At 39.8% G+C, this 24,440-nt stretch overlaps 1 protein-coding gene across 1 annotated transcript in view; it reads right to left on the reverse strand.

The window, feature by feature from the left end:
• Positions 1-24,440, reverse strand: part of LOC128663164 (protein ERGIC-53-like) — a 289,668-nt gene that overhangs the window by 253,322 nt on the left and 11,906 nt on the right. Inside the window, exon 3 of the mRNA XM_053717359.1 lies at positions 22,965-23,082. Within this exon, the coding sequence (XP_053573334.1) occupies positions 22,965-23,082 (118 nt within the window). The remainder of the gene's footprint in view (positions 1-22,964; positions 23,083-24,440) is intronic.

A 24,440-nucleotide genomic window follows, 5' to 3' on the forward strand; every position in this document is an offset into this window, starting at 1 on the left:
GGTAAGCTAAAATCGCAGAAAAAAGTGAGCGGTAGACCCTTTCCTGTCTGACTCGTAATACCAGTGGGCGTTAAAAAGCAGCGTTGGGACCCCTCAACGCTGCTTTTTAAGGCTAACGCAAGACTCGTAATCTAGGTGATATTGTTTTAAAACTAATGTTATACTGTTGAATGTTCATAGAACCTGTAACGTCAAAATATTTATCTCATAGACTTAACATTTTTATGAGAATCAATTTAATATTTTAATGTTACATTTACATATATGAATGTTAACATTCAATATTCATAAGTTAAAGCAGCATGAAGCCAAAAAAATGTATTTCATGAGTTAAACAAAGCATACAGTTTTTAAATAGTTTCCAATTTACTATACAAATTTGCTTTGTTCTTATAGTGTTCTTTGTTGAAGAGTACATCTAGATAAATAGAGTGTGCACGTATCTGGAGCACTACATGGTAGCAAACACTGCTGCTATTTAGTGCTCTAGCAAAAGTATAATATCGCTGAAAGTTTTCTTGCAAAACTGCAATCATATAGTTCTCCAGATATGTGCATGTTCCTGAGCATACCTACCTGCTTTCTAACAAAGCATACTAATAGAACAAAGTACATTTGATAATAGAAGTAAATTGGAAAATTATTTTAAAAATGTTTAGTCTGAGTCATGAAGGAAACATTTTTGAATTTCATGTCTTTTTCTAACATTCATTCTAAAAACATCAAAATAGCTGAGAGAAATATCAAGGCGTCATTAATTCTACTTTTCAAATGTAAAAATATCTTTATTGGTTGAGAGGAGAGTTGAGCAAATGTCAAAAGGAACACTAATTCCACCATTCAGTTGTCAAAATAAACATTTTCTTATCTATATTGGTTGAGAGGGGAGTAGAACAAATACCAAAGGGAAAACTAATTCCACCATTCAGATGACAAAATAAACACTTGCTTGGCAGTAGCTGATAGTGCTGTGTGTGATAATGTAGTCTAAGGGATGGGAACGTTTTCATGACCCCATACACAAATAATCAGTCAATGCATTAGCAGTTTATATTACACCTTTGCTTATTAGAGAAGACATATATATATATACAGTATGCATACATATATTTAGTATATATTCATATTTTGCACATATTTGCCTATAAGAGAAATGCCTTTAATGAAAGTTTCACATGTATTTTACTGTTCAAAGACAGAGCTTATCTTGAAGAAGAGGGGGAGTCATATTCCAATGAATGAGGGGTACTGGTGTGAGAAACTCTCTCACCTAAATTACAAGTTATGCCCTAAACCGGTGCATAAATAACGCTAAATATTTAGTGGTATCGCACTTTCCAAAGAGCTGTATTATAAGTTACAAAGCAACCTTCTTTTATTGCGCATTATGGTGAGTAACGCTCCATACTGCACAAAAGTCAAGGCCTGATTTGACATGCTTGTGCATTTTTTCCCCATAGACATCAATGGAGAGAAAGTATAAGAAAAAAACGAACACCTGCGTTTGAGAAATGGCGATCTCTATAACGCAATCCCCAGTGATGTACTGTATATGGGGACAAGAAGGTTATATAAAAACCTAACACCCTAACAAAAACCCCTAGTCTAAATACCTCTAATCTGCTGCCCCCCGACATCGCCAATACTAAATAAAAATATTAACCCCTAATCCGCCACCCCCCAACATCGCCTAAAACAAAATAAAGTGATTAACCCCTAAACCTGCCAGCCCTCGCATTAGTAACACCTAAATAAAACTATTAACCCCTAAACCGCCGGCCCCCCATATCGCAACTTCTAAACTAAACCTGTAAACCCCTAAACCGCCACCCCCCCCACATCACGACACAGCAAATTAAACTATTAACATTTAAACCTAACACCCCCTAACTTTAAATTAAAGTCACAATACAACTATCTTAAAATAAATAAAAATTTACCTGTGAAAACCCCCCACCTAAACTTAGACTATAAATATTTAAAAAAAAAAAAAAAAAAAAATCTAAAATTACAAAAAATAATAAACTAAATGATCCAAAATAATAAAAATTAAACCTAATCTAATACCCCTATTAAAACAAAAAGCCACCCCAAAAGAAAAACACCCCCTAATGTAACAATAAACTACCAATAGCCCATAAAAGTGCCTTTTGTAGGGCATTGCCCTGAAGCAATCTTTTACATAAAAAAATTACAAAGTACCCCCAACAGTAAAACCCTCCCACCCAACCAACCTCCCAAAATAAAAAAAAGTCTAAAAAAAAAAAATTAGCTCTTTTGCTGCACATAAAACATTTAAAAAAGCCCTAATCTAAAAACAAAAGAAACACCCCAAAAAAACAAAACCCCAAAGAAATGTACTCACAGTTCCTGAAGTCCGGACATCCATCTTCATCCAGGCTGCAACAAGTCTTCATCCAGGTGGCGACATTTTCATCCATCGCAGGGGCATCTTCTATCTTCATCACAGTGGCACAGAGCTGTGGCGGCGAAGAGCTGAGCAGGACTGGCCGCGATGACGACATTCAGCGTGGAGGATCCACATCATGCGATCTCCGCTGCACACTGAAGATTGAATGCAAGCTACCCCTTTTATATTTGGGGTACCTTGCATTCCTATTGGCTGATTTGAATATTTTGCTACGAAATATGATTGATATAATATTAGACACGCCTGCTACACTAACAGTTTTAATTATTAGACTTCCTAAAGGGGGACTATTTAGCTTGGAGCCAGTGATCAAAGGAGAAGTTTCTGGTAACATCTGGAAGAGAGGTCTAACATATGCCTTATTCGACATCCAAAGATAAGTAACGTTTGTAGTTTGATCATCACTGTGCTATTACTGCTTTACATTATTGTAATAAGCTCTAGTGATGTCGCAAACTGAAAATTTTCCGTTCGCGAACGGCGAATGTGAACATCCACAACTGTTCGCGAACGGGCGAACCGGGCGAACCGCCATTGACTTTAATAGGCAGGCAAATTTTAAAACCCACAGGGACTCTTTCTGGCCACAATAGTGATGGAAAAGTTGTTTCAAGGGTACTAACACCTGGACTGTGGCATGCCGGAGGGGGATCCATGGCAAAACTCCCACGTAAAATTGCATAGTTGATGAGTCTGGTTTTAATCCATAAAGGGCATAAATCACCCAACATTCCTAAATTGTTTGGAATAACGAGCTTTAAAACATCAGGTATGATGTTGTATCGATCAGGTAGTGTAAGGGTTACGCACGCTTCACAGTGACAGACCAAACTCCCCGTTTAACGCACCGCAAACAACTGCAAACAGTCCATTTGCACAACCACGAGATAGATTTGATAGATAGATACATAGATTGGATATATAGATCAATAGATGCATTATACATTTGATAGATACGATAGATAGATTTGATAGATAAATAGATAGATTTGATAGATATATAATTTCCCAGACAGAGAATTACAAGACGTGCAATCTGAGACCCATGGTAAGGTTCCCAGAGGCAGTTGCGGCGCCAGGGGAGGTGTATATGGCATGGATTTTAGGAACCGGGAGATGGAAAAAGATGCTTGGTTGGTCCTCCTACTTCAAATTTGGGGCACTGCGCGTGCAATCTACTGTGCCACCAGATATGAGTGGTGTGTTAAGTAGTACTATTCTGATCAGTTTAATCCCTGTTACGCCCCCTATCAGGGGACGTGTATATGGCATGGATTTTAGGAACCGGGAGATGGAAAAAGATGCTTGGTCGGTTCTCCTACTTCAAATTTGGGGCACTGCGCGTGCAAACGTGGCCGGACTTTTAGCCGACGGACATTTGGCCGACGGACATTTGGCCGAAACACAAGTGGCTGTCACAAAACAGTCCGTCCACGAGATAGATAGATTTGATAGATAGATAGATACATAGATTAGATAGATAGATCAATAGATGCTATATACATTTGATAGATACGATAGATAGATAGATAGATAGATAGATAGATAGATTTGATAGATAAATAGATAGATTTGATAGATAGATAATTTCCCAGACAGAGAATTACAAGACGTGCGGTCTGGGATCCATGGTAAGGTTCCCAGAGGCAGTTGCGGCACCAGGGGACGTGTATATGGCATGGATTTTAGGAACCGGGAGATGGAAAAAGATGCTTGGTCGGTCCTCCTACTTCAAATTTGGGGCACTGCGCGTGCAATCTACTGTGCCACCAGATATAAGTGGTGTGTTCAGTAGTACTATTATTATCAGTTTAATACCTGTTACGTCGCCTATCAGGGTACGTGTATATGGCATGGATTTTAGGAACCGGGAGATGGAAAAAGATGCTTGGTCAGTCCGGCCACGAGATAGATAGATTTGATAGATAGATAGATAGATGGATACATAGATACATAGATTAGATAGATAGATCAATAGATGCAATATACATTTGATAGATACGATAGATAGATTTGATAGATAAATAGATTTGATAGATAATTTCCCAGACAGAGAATTACAAGACGTGCATTCTGGGACCCATGGTAAGGTTACTTCCTTTTGCACAATCGAGTACAGGTTGGGGATTGCCTTTTGTGCAAAGAAATTTCGGCCGGGTACCTTCCACTGCGGTGTCCCCTATCAGGGGATGTGTATATGGCATGGATTTTAGGAACCGGGAGATGGAAAAAGATGCTTGGTCGGTCCTCCTACTTCAAATTTGGGGCACATGCAATCTAATGTGCCACCAGATAGGAGTGGTGTGTTAAGTAGTACTATTCCTATCAGTTTAATACCTGTTAAGTGTCTTTTTTTGGTTTTGTTTTTGTTTTTGAAGCTACAGTGCAGCACCAGGGGCCAGAAAAATTTGGCATGTACACATGCCTGAAAAATTAGGTATTGTTGCAGCCGCTGCTGTAGCAGCAGCCAGAAAAATTAATGTTTGTTTCCCAGACAGAAAGTGCCCTAAAACATTGCAGCTTGAACCCTAGTTGGTGGCGGATAAGTCACGCAAGTCATCCGGCATTCGAAGATAAAATACAGCAGCGTGTGGACCATTTTTAGCCCAAGGCAGCTCATCTCATCAGGCCTTTTTTACTCGAATGTATCGCCCAATGTCAGTCCCTTCGGGATCCATCCCTTATTCATCTTAATAAAGGTGAGGTAATCTAGACTTTTTTTACCTAGGCGACTTCTCTTCTCAGTGAAAAAACCTCCTGCTGCACTGAAGGTCCTTTCTGACAGGACACTTGAAGCGGGGCAGGCCAGAAGTTCTATTGCAAATTGGGATAGCTCAGGCCACAGGTCAAGACTGCACACCCAGTAGTCAAGGGGTTCATCGCTCCTCAGAGTATCGAGATCCGCAGTTAAGGCGAGGTAGTCTGCTACCTGTCGGTCGAGTCGTTCTCTGAAGGTGGACCCCGAAGGGCTGTGGCGATGCATAGGAGTTAAAAAGCTCTGCATGTCCTCCATCAGCAACACGTCTGGAAAGCGTCCTGTCCTTGCCGGCGTGGTTGTGGGAGACGGAGGATTACTTTCAGCTCTTCCCCTGTTAGATTCACGTTGTGCTGTGACATCACCCTTATACGCTGTGTAAAGCATACTTTTTAATTTATTTTGGAAATGCTGCATCCTTTCCGACTTGTGGCAATTCGGTAACATTTCTGGCACTTTATGCTTATGCCGGGGGTCTAGTAGCGTGGACACCCAGTACAGGTCGTTCTCCTTCAGCTTTTTTATACAAGTGTCCCTCAACAGGAACGACAGCATGAAAGACCCCATTTGCACAAGGTTGGATGCAGAGCTACTCATGTCCCGTTCCTCATCCTCAGTGATGTCACTGAAGGTATCTTCTTCCCCCCCAGCCACGTACAACACCACGGGTACCAGATAGGTAACAACGAGCACCCTGGGATGCCTGTTGTGGTCTTCCTCCTCCTCCTCCTCAAAGCCACATTCCTCCTCTGACTCCTCTTCCTCACAATCCTCTTCCAGCGTTGCCGCTGGTCCAGCAAGCGATGCTGATAAGGCTGTTTCTGGTGGTGATGGTGACCACAACTCTTCCTCTTCACGCTCATCTACGGCCTGATCCAGCACTCTTCTCAGGGCACGCTCCAGGAAGAAAACAAATGGTATGATGTCGCTGATGGTGCCTTCGGTGCAACTGACTAGGTTTGTCACCTCCTCAAAAGGACGCATGAGCCTACAGGCATTGCGCATGAGCGTCCAGTAACGTGGCAAAAAAATTCCCAGCTCCGCAGAGGCTGTCATAGCACCCCAGTCATACAAATACTCGTTAACGGCTTTTTCTTGTTGGAGCAGGCGGTCGAACATTAGGAGTGTTGAATTCCAATGTGTCGGGCTGTCGCAAATCAAGCGCCTCACTGGCATGTTGTTTCGCCGCTGGATATCGGAAAAGTGCGCCATGGCCGTGTAGGAACGCCTGAAATGGCCACACACCTTCCTGGCCTGCTTCAGGACGTCCTGTGAGCCTGGGTACTTATGCACAAAGCGTTGTACGATCAGATTACACACATGTGCCATGCACGGCACATGTGTCAACTTGCGCAATTTCAATGCCACCACCAAATTACTTCCGTTGTCAGAGACCACTTCGCCGATCTCCGGTTGGTGCGGAGTCAGCCACTGATCAACCTGTGCGTTCAGGAGTGCTGGTCCGGTGTGACTCTCTGCTTTCAGGCAAGTCAACCCCAAGACGGCGTGACACTGCCGTATCCGGGATGTGGAATAGTACCTGCGGAGCTGGGGGGGTGCCGTTGATGTGGAACAAGATGCAGCAGCAGAAGAGGACTCAGCCGAGGAGGTTATGGAAGAGGATGGAGTAGGAGGAGTAGAGGAGGTGGCAGCAGGCCTGCCTGCAAGTCGTGGCGGTGTCACCTACTCCTCCTCTGCAGAGCCACGCATTCCATCGTTGTCAGCTGTCAGCAGGTTTACCCAATGCGCAGTATAGGTAATATACCTGCCCTGACCATGCTTTTTAGACCAGCTATCAGTGGTCATATGGACCCTTGCCCCAACACTGTGTGCCAGACATGCCATTACTTCCTTTCGCACAATCGAGTACAGGTTGGGGATTGCCTTTTGTGCAAAGAAATTTCGGCCGGGTACCTTCCACTGCGGTGTCCCAATAGCTACAAATTTTTTGAATGCCTCAGACTCCACCAGCTTGTATGGTAAAAGCTGGTAGGCTAAGAGTTCAGACAAGCCAGCTGTCAGACGCCGGACAAGGGGGTGACTTTGTGACATTGGCTTCTTACGCTCAAACATGTCCTTGACAGACACCTGACTGTGGGCAGATGAGCAGGAACTGCTCCGGAAGAGAGACAGAGTGGCAGATGGTTGAGAGGGGGCAAGGAGGACAGCAGTGGTTGATGTTGCTGAAGATGCTGGACCAGGAGGAGGATGGCGGCTTTGAGTTTGTGTGCTGCTTCTACTCATGTGTTGATCCCATAGGCGTTTGTGATGTGCCATCATGTGCCTTCGCAAAGCAGTTGTACCTAGGTGGGTGTTGGACTTCCCACGACTCAGTTTCTTTTGGCATAGGTTGCAAATGGCATTGCTGTTGTCAGAGGCAGACACACAAAAAAAATGCCACACTGCTGAGCTCTGCGATGACGGCATTCTGGTGGTGGCAACAGCATGCGTAGATTGGCGTGCTGTCTGACTGACCCCGGGTGCCGATGCATGCTGTCTGACTGTGCCACTAGCTCCTTGCGATGACCTCCCCCTGCTTCCAACTCGTCCTCCTCCTCCTCTCTGTCTCCCCATCTGAAATTTCCCCCTGTTCTTCTTCTCTTCTAGCGGGCACCCACGTGACATCCACGGACGCATCATCATCATAAACCGCTTCACTTGTATCTGACAAATCAACAAAGGAAGCAGCAGCGGGTACAACATCATCATCATCACACCGTACGTCCATGTAATGCTGCCTGACTGAGACATATCACTGTTATCTACATCCTCTGTCAATGATGGTTGCGCATCACTCATTTCTTCCAATTGCTGTGTAAATAACTCCTCTGACAGATCAAGTGAAGCGGCTGTGGTGCTAGTGTTGGTGGTGGCGGCAGGCGGGCGAGTGGTAACTTGAGAGGTGCCCGAAGATAAGCTGGAGGAGGATGGTGCGTCAAGGTTCGGAGCGGAAGCTATAGAAGATTGGGTGTCCTGTGTTAAAAAGTCAACTATTTCCTCAGGATTTTTCGAGTTCATGGGACGTGGCCTCTGAACACTGGGCATTATTCTAGGGCCAAAGGGAATCACAGCACCATGACCACGACGGCACCTGCGGGGTGGCCTGCCTCTGCCTGTCATTTTTTTTAAAATGTACACTTACACTACTATTAAACAAGATATGAGTGGTGGCACTGGGCAAGTGGGCACAGTATACGCTGTGAGCCTGACACAAAAAAGCAGACTGATGTTTCACAGTCCGAAAAGTTTTTATTTATTTAAATGTACACTTACACTACTATTAAACAAGATATGAGTGGTGGCACTGGGCAAGTGGGCACAGCATACGCTGTGAGCCTGACACAAAAAAGCAGACTGATGTTTCGCAGTCCAAAAAGTTTTTATTTTTTTAAATGTACACTTACACTACTATTAAACAAGATATGAGTGGTGGCACTGGGCAAGTGGGCCCAGAATAAGCTGTGAGCCTGAAACAAAAAAGCAGACTGATGTTTCACAGTCCAAAAAGTTTTTTTTTTTTAAATGTACACTTACACTACTATTAAACAAGATATGAGTGGTGGCACTGGGCAAGTGGGCACAGTATATGCTGTGAGCCTGACACAAAAAGGCAGACTGATGTTTCACAGTCCAAAAAGTTTTTATTTTTTTAAATATACACTTACACTACTATTAAACAAGATATGAGTGGTGGCACTGGGCACGTGGGCCCAGTATAAGCTGTGAGCCTGACACAAAAAAAGCAGACTGATGTTTCACAGTCCAAAAAGTGTTTTTTAGTTTTTAAATGTACACTTACACTACTATTAAACAAGATATGATGAGTGGTGGCACTGGGCAAGTGGGCACAGCATACGCTGTGAGCCTGGCACACACGCTGGCAGGCAACTGCAATTAGATTACACAAGCAGACTGATGTTTCACAGTTAAAAAATATATTTTTTTTTAATTATTTACACTACTGTTACACCAGATATGAGTGGTGGCACTGGGCAAGTGGGCCTGGCACACACGCTAGCAGGCAGGCAACTGCAATTAGATTACACTAGCAGACTGATGTTTCACAGTCAAAAAAGTTTTTTTTTTAAAATTATTTACACTACTGTTACACCAGATATGAGTGGTGGCACTGGGCAAGTGGGCCTGGCACACACGCTGGCAGGCAGGCAACTGCAATTAGATTACACTAGCAGACTGATGTTTCACAGTCAAAAAAGTTTTTTTGTTTTAAATTATTTACACTACTGTTACACCAGATATGAGTGGTGGCACTGGGCAAGTGGGCCTGGCACACACGCTGGCAGGCAACTGCAATTAGATTACACTAGCAGACTGATGTTTCACAGTCAAAAAAGTTTTTTTGTTTTAAATTATTTACACTACTGTTACACCAGATATGAGTGGTGGCACTGGGCAAATGGGCCTGGCACACACTCTGGCAGGCAACTGCAATTAGATTACACTAGCAGACTGATGTTTCACAGTCAAAAAAGTTTTTTTTAAAAATTATTTACACTACTGTTACACCAGATATGAGTGGTGGCACTGGGCAAGTGGGCCTGGCACACACGCTGGCAGGCAGGCAACTGCAATTAGATTACACTAGCAGACTGATGTTTCACAGTCAAAAAAGTTTTTTTTTCAATTATTTACACTACTAATACACCAGATATGAGTGGTGGCACTGGGCAAGTGGGCCTGGCACACACGCTGGCAGGCAGGGAACTGCAATTAGATTACACTAGCAGACTGATGTTTCACAGTCAAAAAAGTTTTTTTTTTAAAAAAAATTATTTACACTACTGTTACACCAGATATGAGTGGTGGCACTGGGCAAGTGGGCCTGGCACACACGCTAGCAGGCAGGCAACTGCAATTAGATTAAACTAGCAGACTGATGTTTCACAGTCCAAAAAGTTTTTTGTTTTTTTTAATTATTTACACTACTGTTACACCAGAAATGAGTGGTGGCACTGGACAAGTGGGCCTGGCACACAGGCTGTCAGGCAGGCAGGCAACTGCAATTAGATTACACTAGCAGACTGATGTTTCACAGTCAAAAAAGTTTTTTTATTTAAATTATTTACACTACTGTTACACCAGATATGAGTGGTGGCACTGGGCAAGTGTGCCTGGCACACACGCTAGCAGGCAGGCAACTGCAATTAGATTACACTAGCAGACTGATGTTTCACAGTCAAAAAAGTTTTTGTTTTTTTTTAAATTATTTACACTACTGTTACACCAGATATGAGTGGTGGCAATGAGCAAGTGGGCCTGGCACACACGCTGGCAGGCAGGCAGGCAGGCAGGCAACTGCAATTAGATTACACTAGCAGACTGATGTTTCACAGTCAAAAAAGTTTTTGTTTTTTTTAAATTATTTACACTACTGTTACACCAGATATGAGTGGTGGCAATGAGCAAGTGGGCCTGGCACACACGCTGGCAGGCAGGCAACTGCAATTAGATTACACTAGCAGACTAATGTTTCACAGTCAAAAAAGTTTTTTTTTTTAAATTATTTACACTACTGTTACACCAGATATGAGTGGTGGCACTGGGCAAGTGGGCCTGGCACACACGCTAGCAGGCAGGCAACTGCAATTAGATTACACTAGCAGACTGATGTTTCACAGTCAAAAAAGTTTTTGTTTTTTTTAAATTATTTACACTACTGTTACACCAGATATGAGTGGTGGCACTGGGTAAGTGGGCCTGGTTAACACGCTGGCCGGCAGGCAACTGCAATTAGATTACACTAGCAGACTGATGTTTCACAGTCAAAAAAGTTTTTTTTTTTTTTTTAATTATTTACACTACTGTTACACCAGATATGAGTGGTGGCACTGGGCAGGTGGGCCTGGCACACACGCTAGCAGGCAGGCAACTGCAATTAGATTACACTAGCAGACTGATGTTTCACAGTCAAAAAATAAACCTGAAAATGCTATTTCTCATAAAACATAATTTATGTAAGAACTTACCTGATAAATTCATTTCAAGAGTCCATGAGCTATTGACGTATGGGATATACATTCCTACCAGGAGGGGCAAAGTTTCCCAAACCTTAAAATGCCTATAAATACACCCCTCACCACACCCACAATTCAGTTTAATGAATAGCCAAGAAGTGGAGTGATAAGAAAGGAGCGAAAGCATCAAAAATAAGGAATTGGAATAATTGTGCTTTATACAAAAAATCATAACCACCACAAAAAGGGTGGGCCTCATGGACTCTTGCTAATATGAAAGAAATGAATTTATCAGGTAAGTTCTTACATAAATTATGTTTTCTTTCATGTAATTAGCAAGTCCATGAGTCCATGAGCTAGTGACGTATGGGATAGCAGATACCCAAGATGTGGAACTTCCACGCAAGAGTCACTAGAGAGGGAGGGATAAAATAAAGACAGCCAATTCCGCTGAAAAAATTAATCCACTACCCAAATCAAAAGTTTCAATTTTTATAATGAAAAAAACTGAAATCTAAGCAGAAGAATCAAACTGAAACAGCTGCCTGAAGTACTATTCTACCAAAAACTGGTTCTGAAGAAGAGAAAACATCAAAATGGTAGAATTTAGTAAAAGTATGCAAAGAAGACCAAGTCATTGCTTTGCAAATCTGATCAACAGAAGCTTCATTCTTAAAAGTCCAGGAAGTAGAAATTGACCTAGTAGAATGAGCCGTAATCCTCAGAGGCGGGGATTAACCCGACTCCAAATAAGCATGATGAATCAAAAGCTTTAACCAAGATGCCAAAGAAAAGGCAGAAGCCTTCTGACCTTTCCTAAAACCAGAAAAGATAACAAATAGACTAGAAGTCTGTCTGAAATCTGAGTAGCTTCAACATAATATTTCAAAACTCTTACCACATCCAAAAAATGTAAGAATCTTACCAAAGTATTCTTAGGATTACGACACAAGGAAGGGACAATAATTCCTCCACTAATGTTGTTAGAATTCACAACTTTAGGTAAAAATTGAAATGAGGACCACAAAAACCACCTTATCCTGATGAAAAATCAGAAAAAGGAGATTCACAAGAAAAAACAGATAATTCAAAAACTTTTCTAGCTGAAGAGATGTCTAAAAAGAACAATACTTTCCATGAAAGTAATTAATGTCCAAAGAAAGCATATGCTCAAACAGAAGAGCCTGTAAAGCCTTCAGAACCAAAATAAGACTCCAAGGAGGAGAAATTGGCTTAATGACAGGCTTGATACGAACCAAAGCCTGAACAAAACAATGATTATCAGAAAGATTTAGCAATTCTTACTGTGAAACAGCACAGCAAAAAGCAGAGATTTGTCCTTTCAAGGAACATGCAGACAAAAATCTTATGAAGAAAGTATAAAATCCTAGGAATTCTAAAAGAATGCCAAGAGAATTCATAAGAAGAGCATCATGAGATGTAAATCTTCCAAACTCAATAATAAATCCTACTAGACACAGATTTACGAGCCTGCAACATAGCATTAATCACTGAGTCAGAGAAACTTCTATGACTAAGTACTAAGCGTTAAATTTTCATACCATCAATTTAATAATTTGAATTCCTGATGAAAAAAACGAATGTTAAGATATAAGGTCTGGCCTTAATGGAAGTAACCAAGATTGGCAACTGGACATCCGAACAAGAACCATATACCAAAACCTGTGGGGCCATGCTGGAGCCACCAGCCACACCAAAGATTGCTCTCTGAGGATTTAGAAAATCACTCTAAAAAGAAGAACCAGAGATGAAAATATATAGGCAGATTGATAATTCCAAGGAAGTGTTAATGCATACACTACTTCGGCCTGAGGATCCCAGGACCTGAATAGGCCCCTGGGAAGTTCCTTATTTAGATGAGATGCCATCAGATCTATTTCTGGAAGCCCTCACATCTGAAAAATTGAAAAACATAACTGGGTAAAGAGACCATTCTCCCGGATGTAAAGCTTGATTAACAGAGATAATCCGCTTCCCAATTGTCTATACCTGGGAAAAAGACCAGAGAAATTAGATAGGAGCTGGATTTAGCCCAAGCAAATATCCGAGATACTTCTGTCACAGCCTAAAGACTGATAGTCCCACCCTGATGATTGACATATGCCACAGTTGTGACATTGTCTGTCTGAAAAAACGTCTCTTCTTCAAAAAGAAACCAAACTGAAGAACTCTGAGAATGCACAGAGTTCCAAAATATCAAATGGTAATCTCGCCTCCTGAGATTTCCAAACTCCTTGTGCTGACAGAGATCCTCAGACAGCCTCCCAACCTAAAAGACTCGCATCTGTAGAGATCATGGTCCAGGTTGAAAGAACCGAAGAGACCTGTAGAACTAAATGATGGTGATCTTAACCACCGAATCAAAGATAGTTAAACATTAGGATTCAAAGATATAAAAAGTGATATCCTAGAATCCCTGCACCATTATTCAGCATAAAAAACTGGAAAGGTTTCCTATGAAATGAGCAAAGGGAATCGAATCCAATACTGCAGCCATGAAACCTAAAACTTCCATGCATATATAGCAACTTGAAGGAAATAATAGAGACTGAAGGTTCCGACAAACGGAACCCAATAAACTTGTTACTTGTCTGTTAGAGACAAAAACATTGACACAATCTATCTGGAAACCTAAAAAAGGTGACCCTTGTGTGAGGAATCAAGGAGCTTTTGATAAAAAGATCCTCTAACCATGTCTTGAAGAAACAACAAAGTTGAATCGTATGAGATTCTGCAGAATGAAAAGACTGAGCCAATACCACGATACAGTCCAAATAAGAAACACTGAGAACCTTGAAAAGATTCTTAGAGCTGTCGCTAGACCAGAAGGAAAAGCAACAAATTGGTAATGCTTGTCAAAAAAAGAGAATCTCAAAAAATAAAAAATAATCTGAATGAAAACAGAAAATGAAGATATGCATCTATTGTATCTATTGTAAACAAATAATGCCATCACTGACCAAAAAGGCAGAATAGACCATATAAACACCATTCTAAAAGATGGTACACTTATATGACAGTTCAAAAAGACCCAGTTCCTAAAATGAAACTGGAATAAATACCCCAGAAAACTCCAGGTCTGAGCAGCGCTTGAGCCCCAACAGGTGACCAGCCGCACTTCACCAGTACCCAAAACATATAGGTCTGAAACACACTTCAGGAAAGTGTTAGTTTGACTGGAATAGCTGGAATATGATAGAGAAAAAGACTTCTCACAGACGGTTTTACTCTGAAACCTATTCTGTACCCAAAGTCTAAGAAGTTTGGACCGAATAGAACCAAATAAATTTCAAAAAAGTCTTAACCTGCCCCTTACCAGCCAAGCTGGAATAAGAACTGCACCTAAATGCAAATTTGGGGAGCTGACTTTGAACTTTTAAAAGACTTAATTGAATGAGGAAAAAAACTTCCAATTATAAACATGTTACTTGGGGAAGAATTCAGGATTCCGTTCCTTAGTAAGAACAGAAAACTAATATAAGCTTAAAGTTTTAGTCTTAGAACTCAATCTTGAAGCCCAGAGTAACAGTTAAAGAATTGAATCCAATTATGAACCAAATAATTGATTATCTTGGAAAAAAAGAAATATGGATTAAACCTCATTTGCGAAAATATTTAATAAAATGACAACACAAATGAAATTATTAGCAGGTTAAACAAGTTAAAGGACCAGTCAACACACTGGACTTGCACAATCAACAAATGCAAGATAACAAGACAATGCAATAGCACTTAGTCTGAACTTCAAATAAGTAGTAGATTTTGTCCTTTTAACAATGCTAAACAAATCATAAACCGATACTTGATCTTAAAGTATCCAACCAGAAAGATGAAGCAATTGCAACATCAGAAAAACATAATTTATGTAAGAACTTACCTGATAAATTCATTTCTTTCATATTAGCAAGAGTCCATGAGCTAGTGACGTATGGGATATACATTCCTACCAGGAGGGGCAAAGTTTCCCAAACCTCAAAATGCCTATAAATACACCCCTCACCACACCCACAATTCAGTTTAACGAATAGCCAAGAAGTGGGGTGATAAAAAAGTGCGAAAGCATATAAAATAAGGAATTGGAATAATTGTGCTTTATACAAAATCATAACCACCACAAAAAAAGGGCGGGCCTCATGGACTCTTGCTAATATGAAAGAAATGAATTTATCAGGTAAGTTCTTACATAAATTATGTTTTCTTTCATGTAATTAGCAAGAGTCCATGAGCTAGTGACGTATGGGATAATGACTACCCAAGAAGTGGATCTTTCCACACAAGAGTCACTAGAGAGGGAGGGATAAAATAAAGACAGCCAATTCCTGCTGAAAATAATCCACACCCAAAATAAAGTTTAACGAAAAACATAAGCAGAAGATTCAAACTGAAACCGCTGCCTGAAGTACTTTTCTACCAAAAACTGCTTCAGAAGAAGAAAATACATCAAAATGGTAGAATTTAGTAAAAGTATGCAAAGAGGACCAAGTTGCTGCTTTGCAGATCTGGTCAACCGAAGCTTCATTCCTAAACGCCCAGGAAGTAGAAACTGACCTAGTAGAATGAGCTGTAATTCTCTGAGGCGGAGTTTTACTCGACTCAACATAGGCAAGATGAATTAAAGATTTCAACCAAGATGCCAAAGAAATGGCAGAAGCTTTCTGGCCTTTTCTAGAACCGGAAAAGATAACAAATAGACTAGAAGTCTTACGAAAAGATTTCGTAGCTTCAACATAATATTTCAAAGCTCTAACAACATCCAAAGAATGCAACGATTTCTCCTTAGAATTCTTAGGATTAGGACATAATGAAGGAACCACAATTTCTCTACTAATGTTGTTGGAATTCACAACTTTAGGTAAAAATTCAAAAGAAGTTCGCAACACAGCCTTATCCTGATGAAAAATCAGAAAAGGAGACTCACAAGAAAGAGCAGATAATTCAGAAACTCTTCTGGCAGAAGAGATGGCCAAAAGGAACAAAACTTTCCAAGAAAGTAATTTAATGTCCAGTGAATGCATAGGTTCAAACGGATGAGCTTGAAGAGCTCCCAGAACCAAATTCAAACTCCAAGGAGGAGAAATTGACTTAATGACAGGTTTTATACGAACCAAAGCTTGTACAAAACAATGAATATCAGGAAGAATAGCAATCTTTCTGTGAAAAAGAACAGAAAGAGCAGAGATTTGTCCTTTCAAAGAACTTGCGGACAAACCCTTATCTAAACCATCCTGAAGGAACTGTAAAATTCTCGGTATTCTAAAAGAATGCCAGGAAAAATGATGAGAAAGACACCAAGAAATATAAGTCTTCCAGACTCTATAATATATCTCTCGAGATACAGATTTACGAGCCTGTAACATAGTATTAATCACAGAGTCAGAGAAACCTCTTTGACCAAGAATCAAGCGTTCAATCTCCATACCTTTAAATTTAAGGATTTCAGATCCTGATGGAAAAAAGGACCTTGTGACAGAAGGTCTGGTCTTAACGGAAGAGTCCACGGTTGGCAAGAGGCCATCCGGACAAGATCCGCATACCAAAACCTGTGAGGCCATGCCGGAGCTACCAGCAGAGCAAACGAGCATTCCTTCAGAATCTTGGAGATTACTCTTGGAAGAAGAACTAGAGGCGGAAAGATATAGGCAGGATGATACTTCCAAGGAAGTGATAATGCATCCACTGCCTCCGCCTGAGGATCCCGGGATCTGGACAGATACCTGGGAAGTTTCTTGTTTAGATGGGACGCCATCAGATCTATTTCTGGAAGTTCCCACATTTGAACAATCTGAAGAAATACATCTGGGTGAAGAGACCATTCGCCCGGATGCAACGTTTGGCGACTGAGATAATCCGCTTCCCAATTGTCTATACCTGGGATATGAACCGCAGAGATTAGACAGGAGCTGGATTCCGCCCAAACCAAAATTCGAGATACTTCTTTCATAGCCAGAGGACTGTGAGTCCCTCCTTGATGATTGATGTATGCCACAGTTGTGACATTGTCTGTCTGAAAACAAATGAACGATTCTCTCTTCAGAAGAGGCCAAAACTGAAGAGCTCTGAAAATTGCACGGAGTTCCAAAATATTGATCGGTAATCTCACCTCCTGAGATTCCCAAACTCCTTGTGCCGTCAGAGATCCCCACACAGCTCCCCAACCTGTGAGACTTGCATCTGTTGAAATTACAGTCCAGGTCGGAAGCACAAAAGAAGCCCCCTGAATTAAACGATGGTGATCTGTCCACCATGTTAGAGAGTGTCGAACAATCGGTTTTAAAGATATTAATTGAGATATCTTCGTGTAATCCTTGCATCATTGCTTCAGCATACAGAGCTGAAGAGGTCGCATGTGAAAACGAGCAAAGGGGATCGCGTCCGATGCAGCAGTCATAAGACCTAGAATTTCCATGCATAAGGCTACCGAAGGGAATGATTGTGACTGAAGGTTTCGACAAGCTGTAATCAACTTTAGACGTCTCTTGTCTGTTAAAGACAGAGTCATGGACACTGAATCCATCTGGAAACCCAGAAAGGTTACCCTTGTCTGAGGAATCAAAGAACTTTTTGGTAAATTGATCCTCCAACCATGATCTTGAAGAAACAACACAAGTCGATTCGTATGAGATTCTGCTAAATGTAAAGACTGAGCAAGTACCAAGATATCGTCCAAATAAGGAAATACCACAATACCCTGTTCTCTGATTACAGACAGCAGGGCACCGAGAACCTTTGTAAAAATTCTTGGAGCTGTAGCTAGGCCAAACGGCAGAGCCACAAACTGGTAATGCTTGTCCAGAAACGAGAATCTCCGGAACTGATAATGATCTGGATGAATCGGAATATGCAGATATGCATCCTGTAAATCTATTGTGGACATATAATTCCCTTGCTGAACAAAAGGTAAGATAGTCCTTACAGTTACCATCTTGAACGTTGGTATCCTTACATAACGATTCAATATTTTTATATCCAGAACTGGTCTGAAAGAATTCTCCTTCTTTGGTACAATGAAGAGATTTGAATAAAACCCCATCCCCTGTTCCGGAACTGGAACTGGCATAATTACTCCAGTCAACTCTAGATCTGAAACACATTTCAGAAATGCTTGAGCTTTTACTGGATTTACTGGGACACGGGAAAGAAAAAATCTCTTTGCAGGAGGTCTCAACTTGAAACAAATTCTGTACCCTTCTGAAACAATGCTCTGAATCCAAAGATTGTGAACAGAATTGACCCAAATTTCCTTGAAAAAACGTAACCTGCCCCCTACCAGCTGAGCTGGAATGAGGGCCGCACCTTCATGTGGACTTAGAAGCAGGCTTTGCCTTTCTAGCTGGCTTGGGATTTATTCCAGACTGGAGATGGTCTCCAAACTGAAACTGCTCCTGAGGATGAAGGATCAGGCTTTTGTTCTTTGTTGAAACGAAAGGAACGAAAACGATTATTAGCCCTGTTTTTACCTTTAGATTTTTTATCCTGTGGAAAAAAAGTTCCTTTCCCACCAGTAACAGTTGAAATAATGGAATCCAACTGAGAACCAAATAATTTGTTACCCTGGAAAGAAATGGAAAGTAAAGTTGATTTAGAAGCCATATCAGCATTCCAAGTTTTAAGCCATAAAGCTCTTCTAGCTAAAATAGCTAGAGACATAAACCTGACATCAACTCTGATAATATCAAAAATGGCATCACAGATAAAATTATTAGCATGTTGAAGAAGAATAATAATATCATGAGAATCACGATGTGTTACTTGTTGCGCTAAAGTTTCCAACCAAAAAGTTGAAGCTGCAGCAACATCAGCCAAAGATATAGCAGGTCTAAGAAGATTACCTGAACACAGATAAGCTTTTCTTAGAAAGGACTCAATTTTCCTATCTAGAGGATCCTTAAACGAAGTACCATCTGACGTAGGAATAGTAGTACGTTTAGCAAGGGTAGAAATAGCCCCATCAACTTTAGGGATCTTGTCCCAAAATTCTAATCTGTCAGACGGCACAGGATATAAATGCTTAAAACGTTTAGAAGGAGTAAATGAATTACCCAAATTATCCCATTCTTTGGAAATTACTGCAGAAATAGCATCAGGGACAGGAAAAACTTCTGGAATAACTACAGGAGTTTTAAAAACCTTATTTAAACGTTTAGATTTAGTATCAAGAGGACCAGAATCCTCTATTTCTAAAGCAATTGGGACTTCTTTAAGTAAAGAACGAATAAATTCCATTTTAAATAAATATGAAGATTTATCAGCATCAACCTCTGAGACAGAATCCTCTGAACCAGAGGAATCATCAGAATCAGAATGATGATGTTCAGTTAAAAATTCATCTGTAGGGAGAGAAGTTTTAAAAGATTTTTTATGTTTACTAGAAGGAGAAATAACAGACATAGCCTTCTTTATGGATTCAGAAACAAAATCTCTTATATTATCAGGAACATTCTGCACCTTAGATGTTGAAGGAACTGCAACAGGCAGTGGTACTTTACTAAAGGAAATATTATCTGCTTTAACAAGTTTGTCATGACAATCAATACAAACAACAGCTGGAGGAATAGCTACCAAAAGTTTACAGCAGATACACTTAGCTTTGGTAGATTCAGCACTTGACAGCGATTTTCCTGTAGTATCTTCTGACTCAGATGCAACGTGAGACATCTTGCAATATGTAAGAGAAAAAACAACATATATATAAAGCAAAATTGATCAAATTCCTTAAATGACAGTTTCAGGAATGGGAAAAAATGCCAAAGAACAAGCTTCTAGCAACCAGAAGCAATAAAAAATGAGACTTAAATAATGTGGAGACAAAAGTGACGCCCATATTTTTTTGCGCCAAATAAGACGCCCACATTATTTGGCGCCTAAATGCTTTTTGGCGCCAAAAATGACGCCACATCCGGAACGCCGACATTTTTGGCGCAAAATAACGTCAAAAAATGACGCAACTGCCGGCGACACGTATGACGCCGGAAACGGAAATAGAATTTTTGCGCCAAAAAAGTCCGCGCCAAAAATGACGCAATAAAATGAAGCATTTTCAGCCCCCGCGAGCCTAACAGCCCACAGGGAAAAAGTCAAATTTTAAGGTAAGAAAAAAATATTAAATTAAAATGCATTATCCCAAATATGAAACTGACTGTCTGAAAATAAGGAAAGTTGAACATTCTGAGTCAAGGCAAATAAATGTTTGAATACATATATTTAGAACTTTATAAACAAAGTGCCCAACCATAGCTAGGAGTGTCACAGAAAATAAGACTTACTTACCCCAGGACACTCATCTACATATAGTAGATAGCCAAACCAGTACTGAAACGAGAATCAGTAGAGGTAATGGTATATATAAGAGTATATCGTCGATCTGAAAAGGGAGGTAAGAGATGAATCTCTACGACCGATAACAGAGAACCTATGAAATAGACCCCGTAGAAGGAGATCACTGCATTCAAATAGGCAATACTCTCCTCACATCCCTCTGACATTCACTGCACGCTGAGAGGAAAACCGGGCTCCAACTTGCTGCGGAGCGCATATCAACGTAGAATCTAGCACAAACTTACTTCACCACCTCCATCGGAGGCAAAGTTTGTAAAACTGAATTGTGGGTGTGGTGAGGGGTGTATTTATAGGCATTTTGAGGTTTGGGAAACTTTGCCCCTCCTGGTAGGAATGTATATCCCATACGTCACTAGCTCATGGACTCTTGCTAATTACATGAAAGAAAATAAATTACAGGTCTAAGAAAAGTACCTGAAAATAATTTTCCTTAAATAAGATACGACCATCTGAAGGAAAAAAATAAATACTATTTGCTATAAGAATAATAGTATATTTAGCAGGAGTAGAGATAGCCCCATTAGCTTGGGGAATCTTTCCTCAAAACTGAAAACTAACTGCCGGCAAAGAATACAATTTAAAAACCTTAAAGAAGGACTAAAAGAAAATTCTCAGCCTATTCCATTCCCTAGTATCAGGAACTGGAAAAAAAACCTCTGAAGAAACCACAGAAGATAAATAAGCAGAATTGAAATGTTAGCTAGTTTTTAAAATCAAAAGAACTAGTTACTTCAATATCCAAAATAATCAACACCTTTTGAACAAAGAACAAATGTACTCTATTAAAAAATAAAAAAGTAGATTTGTTAGTGTCAATATCTGATGAATAAAAATTCTGAATGAGAAAAAACACCATCAGAGAAGGATAATTCATTATGTTGTTGGTCATTTGAAACTTCATCAACTAAAAAGAAGTTTGAAAAAGACCTAAAATTTTTATTAGAAGGCAGGATGTCAGACAAAGCCTTTAAAATAGAATCAGAAAAATATTCTTATAAATTTCTAAGTATATCTTGCACATAAGATATAAAAAGAATAGCAATATATAAAGCATAAATACTAATGGATTCTGCATGTAAAAGTTTATCATAACTTATTACAAACCATAGCTAAAGATAAACATTCATAACATTAAAATAAATGAACTTAGCTTTGGTAGGACTGATATCAGTCAACAGGAATCCCTCAGCATTTCTTGATTCAGGAACAGTGTTTGAATATCTTGCAATATGTAATAGGAAAAAACAACATATTAAGCAAAATTATCAAATTCCTTAAATGACAGTTTCAGGAATGGGAAAAAAAGTAAAATAAACAAGCCTCTAGCAACCAGAAGCAACAAAAAAGTGAGACTTAAATAATGTGAAAAAAAAAGTGGAACAAGTATGACGCCCACATTATTGGCGCCAAGTACAACGCCCATATTTTTTGGCGCCAAGTATGACGCCACATCCTCTGACGCTGAAAACGACGCCCACATTTTTTAGCGCAAAAAAAGTCTGAACACAAATGCGTCAAAAAATGACGTAACTACGAACAAACTTCCGGCGTCAACAACGGTGCCGGAAATGACAAAATTTTGCGCCAAAAAAAGTTTGCGCCAAAAATGACGCAATAAATTTAAGCATTTTCTGCCCCCGCGAGCCTAACAGCCCGCAGGGAAAAAAGTCAATTGAAAATTTCAAGGTAAGAAAAAAAAATGTATTCATATGCATTATCCCAAATAATGAAACTGACAGTCTGAATGAAGGAATACTGATTATCCTGAATCATGGCAAATATAAGTTTAAACACATATATTTAGAACTTTACATATAAAGTGCCCAACCATAGCTTAGAGTGTCACAAAAAATAAGACTTACTTACCCCAGGACACTCATCTACATATAGTAGATAGCCAAACCAGTACTGAAACGAGAATCAGTAGAGGTAATGGTATATAAGAGTATATCGTCGATCTGAAAAGGGAGGTAGGAGAAGAAATCTCTACGACCGATAACAGAGAACCTATGAAATAGATCCCCTAGAGGAAGACCATTGTATTCAAATAGGCAAAACTCTCTTCTCATCCCTCTGACATTCACTGCACTCTGAGAGGAAAACCGGGCTTCAGCCTGCTGTGAAGCGCATATCAACGTAGAATCTAGCACAAACTTACTTCACCACCTCCATGGGAGGCAAAGTTTGTAAAACTGATTTGTGGGTGTGGTGAGGGGTGTATTTATAGGCATTTTGAGGTTTGGGAAACTTTGCCCCTCCTGGTAGGAATGTATATCCCATACGTCACTAGCTCATGGACTCTTGCTAATTACATGAAAGAAATTGTATACTCTGTAGCTGGTATAACAAGTCATTTAAAATATATTCATATAAAAACAATTTTACAGTGTACTGTCCCTTTAAGCTACAGGTAACAGTAATGAAACAACCAATTTTTTATACTGACTTGGTTTTGGGTGTGTTTTCTGGAAGTCTTTAATCTGTTTCTCTAATTCTTTTTGGAACTTGTCAAAATCTTTATCAAACTTTTTCTTCTCATCATTTGGGACCTGCATTGCTGGAGACTGTTTTGGAGACAAACAATTGAAGAAAAATAGAGAAATTGATTGATAGAATAAAACAACATAAATACTAATTTCTGAGTTTTTATGTATTAAAATTTAAATGTATTTCTTGGAGCCATTGAAAACAACCAAATGTTAATTAAAACAACATTCAATAATAATGTAAAGTATGATGTAGGCACAGTATAATGCAGTTTAAAAGAAAAGTGTACAACACACTTAGCATGCCATTCTACTCCAGATAAAAACTTTATGCACAACTTATCTACATAAATTCACCATAGAAACATAATTTATGCTTTAGTGATAAATCCATTTCTTTCATGGTGGTGAGAGCCCACGATACTTTACTCTTGGGAACTACTCTTCTCTACCACTAGGAGGAGGCATAGATACCCAAACCCAAAGCATTCTATAAAACCCCCTGTTATCTGAAGAAACAACCTTAGGTACAAAATTAAATGACGTCTATAAAATAGCCTTATCCTCAAGAAAAATCAGATAAGGAGGTTCACAAGAAAGAGAAGATAACTCAGAAATTATTCTAGAAGAAGAAATAGCCAAAATAAATAATTTCCAAGAAAGTATTTTAATGTCCAATTTATGCATAGGCTCAATAGAAGAAGCCTGCAAAAACCCTTAACACCAGGTTAAAGTGAAGGTAAGGTTATGCTGTTATGAAGACAATCTAGCATTTATCAATCTTTCCTTAATATAGTCGCTAAGTTTTTTTTTGCTATTATCGATTTTTTTCTGCCAAAAAACTTTATTTGAAATTTCCTACCTTTTGTCTCCCGACTCCACCCAAACCATACTTCCGTCTTCTTCAAGTATTGATGTCTTTAGCGGTCCCACCCACTCTCCACCCCTGTAAAATGTGCTTCACAAATCAAACTTCCAATGCGCATGCGCTATTCACCGAAGCTTTTTTCACTGCGCATGCGATAATCGCTGATCCGTATATTATGCAGACGACATCTAAATGGTTTCCAAGCTAGAATTAATACTCATGCGCGAAACGAGAGCGAGCCTGGTTAGCTAGGTTTAGAATAAGTAACTAGCGCATGCGCAGATAAATATAGGGGCAGATGATGTTGAGTGACGGCCGCCTAATGGCCAGAAAATCAATTGGCTTAAAAAAAAAACAAGATCAAGGGAGAAAAAAAAATATATATAAGGGTTGAATTTAGTAACTTTATGAAATAACTTGATAAAGGTAATAACTTTATTATTATTACAATATATAGAAAATGATGAATGAACCTTATATTTATTTGTCACACATAATGCTATACTTCATCGATTTGAAGCTAACTTTTCCATCACTTTAAGATTCCATGGAGGAGAAAAGGGCTTAA

This window comes from Bombina bombina, chromosome 6, assembly GCF_027579735.1.
Source record: "Bombina bombina isolate aBomBom1 chromosome 6, aBomBom1.pri, whole genome shotgun sequence".
Taxonomy (NCBI): Eukaryota; Metazoa; Chordata; class Amphibia; order Anura; family Bombinatoridae; genus Bombina; species Bombina bombina.